General features: G+C 43.9%; 1 protein-coding gene across 9 annotated transcripts in view; it reads right to left on the bottom strand.

Moving 5' to 3' along the window:
• Positions 1-10,180, bottom strand: part of MCF2L2 (MCF.2 cell line derived transforming sequence-like 2) — a 229,713-nt gene that overhangs the window by 196,534 nt on the left and 22,999 nt on the right. For 8 of the 9 annotated variants that reach the window (XM_075570686.1, XM_075570679.1, XM_075570678.1 and 5 more), the window contains exon 2: positions 1,534-1,617. In XM_075570686.1, coding sequence (XP_075426801.1) covers positions 1,534-1,617 — 84 coding nt within the window. Of the gene's footprint in view, positions 1-1,533; positions 1,618-8,787; positions 9,401-10,180 lie in introns of those variants that run through there. The other variant, XM_075570682.1, reaches the window with a different exon arrangement.

The following is a 10,180-nucleotide window of genomic DNA, read 5'->3' as shown; positions in this document are numbered from 1 at the left end:
CTTCTGAACCCGGACGCGGAAGATAGAGCAGCTGGAAGGCGACCTGCTACCACGCCGACAGGAGTGCCACGGGGTTTTTTAACATCATTTTGTGAGTGTTTTTTCCATTTATATGTTTAATAAACTTCTATTTTGACCAAAGATTGTCACTGACCCCCTGCTATCATCTCACCCCACACATCCCCGTTTCCTGAACCGGGGAGGGGGGGAAGATTGGAACGGGTGAGGGAAGGGGAACCCCCATCCAACACCCTGCCCGCCAGCAGCTGAACACACTGTGCCACGGGAATTACCACGGAAGGGTCCACTAGAGGCACCTCATAGTAACCTCTCAAAGGATTGAGCTTACACATGGCCGTGTAAGTAATTTATGATTACTAATATTTTAACCCCCCCCCTCCATTCCCATCCGAATTTAACCAGCCACTTGGGTTAAGAAGAAGCTGTCAGAAGCAAGATACCTTTATACATATGTGCTCACACAGGGCCGTGTGAGTATTTGACTACAAACAATTGTCAATTCATCATCACACCTTTATTAAACAGCTAGATACTCCATTAAGTCATCTCAGTACTGGTAATATAGGTCAATCTCTTCTAATCCTTTGCTCCCCCTTTTTTCTCTTCGTACATTATATTACACATACATTGCAGACGTACATTAGAGTATATTACAAATACATTGCAGGAGTACATTAGAGTATATTACAAATACATTGGAATGTTGTTTCAAAGCTTGCTGCCACTCACATAGCAGCTTCTGCTAATTGAATGACATAATTTCTTTTAATTCACTTGAATTACCCAGCTATTTTCAGCAATCCTTTCCAGCCTCGTTGTGTTGTGTTGTGTTGTATTGTGTTGTATTGTGTATCAGTGTCCATTTACCTTTCAAATGTTTCAAAATACACACATACCCAAGTTCAGTCCAGGCATTCCCATAAGCGTTTGTACTTTTGGTCTTGTCAATTTGAATAACAGACCTACAGATTACAGAGTGCTAAGGGATATACGAGTTAAAACCACTGGACCACACCATCCTTAAAAGATAAAGTCATTGGACAGATATGAAAATAGCAGCACCGAGTCAGTTGGGTCAAAGTGCGTTTTCCTTTACTGCAGTCACATTTAGAATGTTTTAAAGCTGCAGTTCAGGCAATATCCTGCATGTGTGGTTTTGTTTTTTAATAAATCAGTTGTGTAGTAAGAAAAAATACTTTTAGCATTTTCTGTTTTAAAAAAAACAACTTTGAAAGACCAATTTTCTTGTATTCTATTTCAACAAGCATGCTTGTTCCTATAGCAACGATTTACATTCCCCATATTTAAAGATGTCGCCAAACTTTGCCGATCAATAGACGGAGAACGAATTGACCGGCAGCTATGCAGTTTTTTTTTTAGGTAAGTAGAGATTGCCCACATGAAACTATTGAAGTTAAAAAAAAAAAACTAAAAAAAAAAAAAAACGGGAGCCTGAACTGCAGCTTTAAGTCTTTAAAATGCATTAAAAAAAACCCCAGATATAAACCTTACCTGACAAGGTAGCAAACTGCTTGTGAAGTTGTTCTATGATATCCACAGCAAGCAGCGGTCTGATCTCCTGCTGCATGATTTCATCTGCGAAGTAACGGGGGGAAAAAACTGGTAAATTACAGAAGTCTCAGCAGTAAAGAGGCACAAAGGAAAGGCTGCAGAGGGGAAGCTCAGATGATTTCACATGATTGCCTTTATTTCAGCAACAAATCATAGCGTCTCATGATCGGGGAAAAAAGTCCCAGCTACAAGCTCCCTAATATCTTCCTCCCTTTCCTCACTGTTAGTCCCTTTATCTGCTGAGTTCTCAGAATTCTCACGGGTCTGAAGATGTGTCTACTTTTTAGCTGCTGTGTTCACGTCTGTCCCATGCATGTACATATTTGTTGTACCTTGTTATCCCTTTTAATGGACCGCCCTGTAGGTTCTTTGTAGATGAAATGATAGGGTGCAGAGCTTTCCAAACCTCGCAGGTCTCTTCCTTGTGTGTCCTCAGTACTGCCCCGTACAGCAGAACCTCATCTATGAAAGAATAAGCCTATAGCCCAGGGGCGGCCAACGCCAGTCCTCAAGGGCCACCAACAGGTCAGGTTTTAAGGATATCCCTGCTTCAGCACCTGTGGCTCAATCAGTGGCTCAGTCTCTGATTGAGCCAGCTGTGCTGAAGCAGGGACGTATTGAGTCATCTGTGCTGAAGCAGGGATATCCTTAAAACCTGACCTGTTGGTGGCCCTTGAGGACTGGAGTTGGCCACCGCATTATCTATTGCCTATAAATAATTTGCACGCAATATGACTACCATAAATCTGAGTGCACTAGCTGTATTAATAAAATGATTTTGCCACCTTTTTGAGGGTTTAGCTTTGTTTCGGTTCTCGTCAAGAAAAAGGTTCTGGAGAAAAACCAAAACATTGATATTATTTTAATAGACGTTTTGGCGTTTAAAAATGTCCTGGTAGTGCCATGGCATCCAGGCATTTCGAATGACATTTCTTGTGAGTGTCCTGTCTGTTTGAGCTTATACACACACGAGAAAAAAGTGAACATCGCTTACCATTTCAAGGTTATAAAACAGATACAGATAGTAGATGAAATAATACATTTTTAGCTTTTATTCTACTTCTATCTTTTTGCACCATATTCTCATCATATAGAGGAATCCTTAAAAAAAAAAAAAAATACAACTGTTTAACAAAACTCAGCCTGAAATGGAGCTAAGTGCCGATGTTTAGTGAAAGACACAAACGCAGAGATGCGATTCGACTCTTCGTATGAGCTCATGCTAATTGCCCTACAAGCCAATGTCAGAAGGTTTAAGTGCTGCAGTGAAAGGCATTAGTGTGTGGCAGGGAAACTGCCAGGACTCACAGCTGTGTGAGGCCCAAACCCATAGAGTTACACTGGGATTTCTTTGTTACAAACTTATACTCTTGAACTTTCTTCCCCTTTCTCCGTTCTGGTTTTATTTGTTTCTAGCTGACCCCATTCTCTTTCACTATTTGGATGAATACTTCTTTACTGGGTGGCTAGCGCTGAAAACGTTAACCCATTCAGTCACTGGAGGGGCTCATTTTTATTACTATTATTATATTGTATCTATATGGCACCAAATACAGAAAAAAAATGGGGACAAAGCTTCAGTGTGGCCAAGTCTGTATGTGTGGCCAACACAAATACACAAAAACATTATCGGAAACACAAATCCTCAATAGGAGATACAAAGTGCAGCTCTGCTCACAGTATTCTTACTGCAGTAACTTCCATATATTTACATCCACCAGGTGGATGGAAGGTCCAGATGGGACCTGAAATTTTGCACTCTCCACTGCTCCTTCAAATAGATGGAAGTTACTACATTAAGAATACTGAGTGAACACATAATGAAACAATAGGTCAAAATGAGGTCCCTGCTCCGAGAAGCTTACAATCTAAAAGGATTTGGAGCGTGACAACACAAGGATAGGTGGGGGTACAGTCCCACTCAGCCTGGTATTAACCGTAGGCTTGTCAGGAGGGGGGATAGGTAGGCCTTTTTAAAGAGGTGGGTTTTGAGGAAACTTTTCAAAGTGTGAATGGCAGGGGACAGTCTGCTGGAATGGGTCAATGAGTTCCACAGTTGGGGTGAGAACCAGAACCGTGAGTTTGATTATGCTGCGTATGGCTACCCAGTGCAGGGAGTTGCGCAGTGAAGCAGCAGACGTGGAATGGTTGGAGATGTAGATGAGCCTGGCAGCAGCATTTCGGATGGACTGGAAGGGTTGGAAGAGGGGAAGGCTGGTTCGGAGCAGGTCTATTCGGCATGAATTCAAATGTTGGTGAATCGCATGGTGAGGAAAGAGTGTAATTTAGCAATCTTTCAAAGATGCAAGCGGCAGGAATTGGTGAGGTACTAGATGTGTAGTATAAAGAGGAGGGAGGAATCAAGTATGACATTAAATATCTGGCGTGTGGTATCGGGAGGACAGTGGAGTTATCCATTGTTAGGGAGAAGTCAGGTATGGGGTTAGAATTAGAGGGAGGCAAAATGATTAGTTTTGTTTTGGACATGTAGAGTTTGAGGTAACGGTGGGACATCCAGGAGAAGATAGCAGAAAGACAATTAGTAACACAATCTGGAGAGAGGGTGAGAGTTCAGTAGAAGACAGGTAGATTTGGGCATCCTCTGTGAAGAGTTCGTAGGGCAAGCCAAACTACAGTATTAGTTTACAAAAGGACGTGGTGTTAAAGGAAAAAAAAAAAAATAGAGCCATGGGTAACACGAACATTGAGTGGGAGAGGAGAAGAGGAGGTGCCAACAAATGAAATACTGAAGGAGTGGTCAGATAGGTAGAGAACCGAGAGGACGGTGCCACAAGGACAATGGAACGGCGAGTATGGAGGAGGAGAGAATGTTCAACAGTTTCAAAGGCATCAGAGAGGTCTAGTAAGCAAAACTGTCCCTGTGGTTGTGCCATGAGATCTTTGGCAACTTTTGTTAGAGCAGTCTCTGCGGAGTGATTAGGATGGAATTCAGATTGAGGTGTATGAATGAGGGAGTAGGGAGTGTATAATGCAGGTATAAAGATGACTTCAAGTAGTTTGGGAGCAAATGGGAACGGGTGATTGGGCGGTACTTAGAAAGTGAGATTGGGTCGAGACGGGGCTTCTTTGGTATGGGTGTGACAGAGGCATGCTTACTTATTGAAGGAAACAAGTCAGTACTGAAAGAGAGGTTGAAGAGGAATGAATGTGGTGAAGAGGGAGCAGAAGTGGGGGGAAAAGATGTGAAAGAATAGGGTTGAGAGTAGAGGTTGTAGAGGGAGAAAGGAAGAGGGTGGGAGTCTTCTTTTCAGTACCCAGAGAAGAAATCAAAAGTAGCTTTGGAGAGAGAGAGATGGGACATGGTTGAGGGTAGACAGTGTGTTATGTCACATTGCATTGGGAGCTCCTCCAGTACTATGCTACTTATAGTTGACAACTGTCCAGAATTTAGTGGGCCCTGAATTTGAATGTAGTGCCCCAACTAAGGCTATATTTGCAGGCAGCTGCCCTTCCTACGGCTGTGACTGAGGGTAGAAACATGCTATTGTAGAGATGCACAGAGTGGAAGTGGCAATGCGTTGCAGGACTCTCTGGCAGCCAATGGGTTAAGAAAGGTAAGAATGCAGCACATATCTGTCTTCTTATCTCCAATGGGAGGCAGTGCTGTTTTACCGTCAGCGTCTCGTCTCTCGACTGGCACTTTAAGAAACTTACAAACTCCATTTTTCCTTGTAAAAAAAAAAAAGGCTAGAAGAATATTACAAATATAGAGAGAAATCTCCAGACACAATGGTCAGTATATTAGGAATAGGAAAGTACCCCCCCAACTGTTTCCTTTTTTTAAGCAACAAGAGCCGGTCCATCGCAGCGGGCGCAGTCCTGGGCGCCGAAGACGCGTTTGTTCTCGACACCGAGGACGGTAAGTCTGTCTACATCAGTGTATCCTTATTTTATAACAACTCAAATGAACATACACCTGAAAGAAGCTATCACTGGCTACATGCCACGCATCATAACGAGGAGATTAGATCATTAGATTCCCGATGAAACAGAAAACAGAATCAGAACAGCCAACTGTAGCAAGATGCGGGTCGGCTGGAAATAGAATCAGTGTATTTCCTTTGCCAATTATTCGAAAAAAAGCCATTTTGTTATAAATTAGATTACACTGAGGGAAGGGCCCAGCACACAGAGTTCATGAGCCCGAGGCTTTATAAACCAAATACACAGGAAGTATGTGTTGCAGGCTACCGACCTAACTAAACAAGCAGCAATACAATAAGCCGCACGTCCATTGCAGAGGCAGTGCCACTATGCAGCATTAAACGGCATGCAGATTCAAACTATTTTACATTTTATTTCTTCTTCAAAAAATAAGCTTTGGAGAAATGGAAGTATTTTTGTGTACAGTATGATACTTTTCAGCCTAAGGCCTGAGAGCAGGAGTCGCGACGGAGCGCTAGGCCACGCCCCCCCGGCGGTTCAGCCAATGAGGGCGAACCTGCCGGGTGACGTCACAGCCACGCCTGCCACTCCCCCGTCACGCCCTCCCCACCTGTTTTTCCCCCTGCAGCTCTCTGCAGACCGGGGGGGACTCGGCTGCACGCGCCGCCTGCCTTGCAGGCGCACGTGCAGCGCAGGGAGCGGGGCCGCAGCCTTACCAACATACCACATGGGCTGCGCAACACATAGGATTGTTACAGACACAGGCCCTGCCCTGTGGACCTAACAATCTATGTTTTGGTGCCTGAGGCACAGGGAGATAAAGTGACTTGCCCAAGGTCACAAGGTGCCGACACCAGGAATAGAACCAGATCCCCCTAATTCAAACTCCGTGTCATTGTTTACAGTCAGTGTCTTTACTCGCTGAGCCGCTCCTTCTTGCTGTCTTACAAGTGAGTAACATTAACAAAAGTAAACGGTTATACATTTTTTACCAGGACATTGGTCTATTGTCCTCAGGCCAAAAGCAGAGGAGAGCCTAGTTCACATAACAGGCAACAAAACGGGGTCAAAATGAGTGTAAAACACAGCGCCATATTTATTTAAAAAGGAACATGGGGTTTCTCTTTTGATAATCCTCGTGCATTTCCTATGTCCCAGTTTTACAGCCAGGAGAGATTGAGTAAATAATCCCCTAGAAATTCAGAAGTGCAATTGTAAAAAATCAAACAGGGGTGTAGGACATAGACACTCAATGTTCCCTAAATCCTGTAGCATTAACCAACAGGACAGTATCATATTTAACGTGACCGGCATATTGGATATTAGGGTCAATCCTTTGCAAATGATGCTGTCCAATGTGCCTGAACCTTGGCATGTCGTACCCTGATACTCAGTACACACATTCTCATTGCATATCAGCCCACGTACTGAGCACAAACCTACAGATGTCTCTTGCAGAGAGCAGCACGGTGACGCTCCGTTACATTCAACTTGTCCCATGATTTCTGTTTCTTCCGCATGCCAGCTGGGAAAATTCTTCGGTTAAGAGTTACTTGCTGTGGGACCTGAATTCTTCGGGTCATTCTTTCCATTTCATTTCTTTTCCACTTAAACAGCTTCATGCACTGAAAGAAATGCCGTGCAGTGTACATTTCCTTTACTATAAACGTTTTTGTTTTGTTTTTTCAATTTATTTTCTTCTTTAAACCTATCCCAGCTCCAAATTGCAAAGCCAGTATAACCAGACTCACACTGATGAGAACCAAAAGTTCGAAAAAGCTGTCTGTGAGTAGGTTTACTGGCTCTACTCTTCTTTAACACAGGCTGTGCTAAAAAGCTGTGGAATACGGAAGGAGCATGCTTATAGGGGTCTATGTTAAAATGGATTTGAAGCATTTGCATGCTCATTTGCATGTCATTACCCAGAATCCCTGGCTGGCTGAGATAATGGGGAAAGGCAGGGTTGCAGATCTGTCTGAGATGTGAATGTGCCCACAAGTGGTATTATTATTTGCTTTTTACTGTAACAAATGTTTGGCTGGTTTTCCCCCGAACAATGCACATTGTGGTTATTTTGAGACATCCGCAGTGAGAATCCCGCACAGAGCACCGACAAGAGAAAAGTGGCAAAAAATTTACATTTCTCATTCACCCCTCAGTGTAGAAACAGACACTTGTATATGGAGATGTTTAAGATGCATACGCACATTATTTTCTCATTTCAAGCTTTTTCACACTCAGAGCACTTGGAACTGGGACGCTAAAGGGTGGAGTTTATTATAAAAAGAATACAAGCAATACAGAGACTGCTATTTTTCCGATGACCCAGAGAAAAAGGCAAAACCTGTTTTTTTTTTTTACTGTGCTAGCATTAAAGTGCAGCTGTTATAGTGGTAAGATTGAAGGTGCTCCCATTGGCTCTGTGCTGCAAAATGAGGCAGAAAATGCAGTGTTCCGCCCTTTCTCTCTAATATGTGAGCTGTACATAAGGAAGTCTCTAATTTAATCAACAGACTTTTATCAACTTTATTCCATCATCTGGGCCAAATGGAAGAGCACTGTTTAGGTATCTAAGTGTCTAGCTCAGACCTGGCAGTGTTACCTGACTTAGGGGGGAAAAAAGATGTGCAATTCACTCAAAGACCCCAAAGTTATAGTAAGCAAGGGAAGTGACCCCTCCCCCACTCCCTCCATATAACCCAGGGCTGGGCAACTCCAGTCCTCAAGGGCTACCAACAGGGCATGTTTTCAGGACATCCCTGCTTCAGCACAGTCAAAGACTGAGCCACCTGTGCTGAAGCAGGGATATCCTGAAAACCTGACCTGTTGGTGGCCCTTGAGGACTGGGGGTTGCCCACCCTCTGTTCTAATCTCACTACTAAAGGATAACACAACCCCTAATTTAACACAGCTTTCGCTGCAAGAGAGGCATCTCTCGCAGGATTTGGACACAGCCTGTAATTACAACAACCCCCTGATTTGTGATAACTAACATGCATCTAAAATTGCAAAAAAATGAACAGCTGAGGTAGGCTGAAAAATGTTCCCTGCCCCAGCCCGACTGCATACGTTTTACTCACTGCAAACTTCCCCTACTGATTTTATACCGTCTGTTTTTCTTCCTCAGTTGTGGAAAAAAATAAGATAAACCGTTTCCTAGACTCTGCGGTGTCCCTTCAATGACTGCCAAACACTTCCTACATTTTTTCCTATGTGCCACGCCACAGCGGCAGAGCCGACATACCCTGTAAGACGAAACAATTCAGGCAACAGCTACTCATCACCGACCTGTTTGCACGGAGGTTTTCAACTGTGCTTCATTATCCGCCTGCATTCAGTTACCGGACAGTCCCGGCTTTCTGCCGCCTTTAAAAATGAACAAAAAGGATTGTCCAGGAAATGTATACATATCCCCCCTTGTCTCTGGCTGGGCTGCTTCTGTGGCCCGAGAGACCGCAACGGGCTGAGATGAAAAAAGCACTTCTCTCCGCAGAGAAGAACGAGGTTTAAATGGCACGGGGGGCCAGGCAGCAAAGAAACTAATGTGCAGCAAATCACATCAAGAGTTTGACTGAGACACACTGCCGCAGTGTCGTTACATCAGGGAATCTGGGCAGAATTAGGCTGAAGCTGAGATTTCAGTGGTTCAGCGCACAAAAGGGACTTTTAAAGAAAGCTAACAGTTACAGTTACACTTTTACACGAGTCACTTAACCTCTTCAGTGCCAGAAGGAGCCTGAAGTGCATTATAGTCTGATGTCAATTAACCCCTTCAGCGCTCGGCAGCGAAGCTGTTCATTATCCATTCATCCAGGATATGTCATGCTTGTTTTATTTGTTTTTTCCTGTTAGGCTTCTTGTATGTTTCGATGGACCGACATGAGTACTTACAGTGTACAGAGATGCTACTATCTCAGGGGGTCATCAAGACCCCTCCCCCCCCCCCAACAGGTCAGGTTTTCAGGAGATCCTCCCTGATTCAGCACAGGCAGCTCAATCAGTGGCTCAGGCTTTGACTGAGTCACTGAATGAGCTGTCTGTGCTGAAGCAGGCTCTTCGATTGAGCCATCTGTGCTGAAGTAGGGATATCCTAAAAACCTGACCTGTTGGTCTTGAGGACTGGAGTTGAGAACCTCTGTACTATCTCATATTCCATAAACACTACTATTGTTTTCTACAGAGTCCTCCAGCTGTCTTGCTTGTCTCTTCTATCCTTTCTTTCTATTTCCAATACAGTTTCCAGCATTTCGGGAGCAGCCCTGATTTTTATGCACAATATGCAGCAGTTGGGGGCTTTAGAAAGCAATGGAACTGTCCCTGGTTTCAGTTTAAAAAAAAAACAGTATTCCCCTGGGCCCAATTTTCAAATGTATTTGATTTTTTTTGTGTAGCCCTGGTAAGAAATGGGGCTATAGTTCTATCCTCCTCCTGGTATAATCCCTGGTAAGGGTAGGTTGCCAGGAGTTATCATGGGTTTCCCCCACTTCAAGCACTTGCCCTGAGTGGTGGAGGTAGGTCACCTGACCCTGTGTCAAAGCAAGAGACACAGGGGCGGTGCCTGCTGAGATCATAAAAGAGCAGTGCACTTCATATTTAGTGTGTGTGTGTGTTCTGTCAGTCTGACAGTAGTGATAGTGAGTTAGGAGGAGAGATCAGCTCATGAGTAGAGCTGATCTAGCTA

Source organism: Ascaphus truei, chromosome 14 (genome assembly GCF_040206685.1).
Source record: "Ascaphus truei isolate aAscTru1 chromosome 14, aAscTru1.hap1, whole genome shotgun sequence".
Taxonomy (NCBI): domain Eukaryota; kingdom Metazoa; phylum Chordata; class Amphibia; order Anura; family Ascaphidae; genus Ascaphus; species Ascaphus truei.
This window is presented reverse-complemented; position numbering and strand designations above follow the sequence as displayed.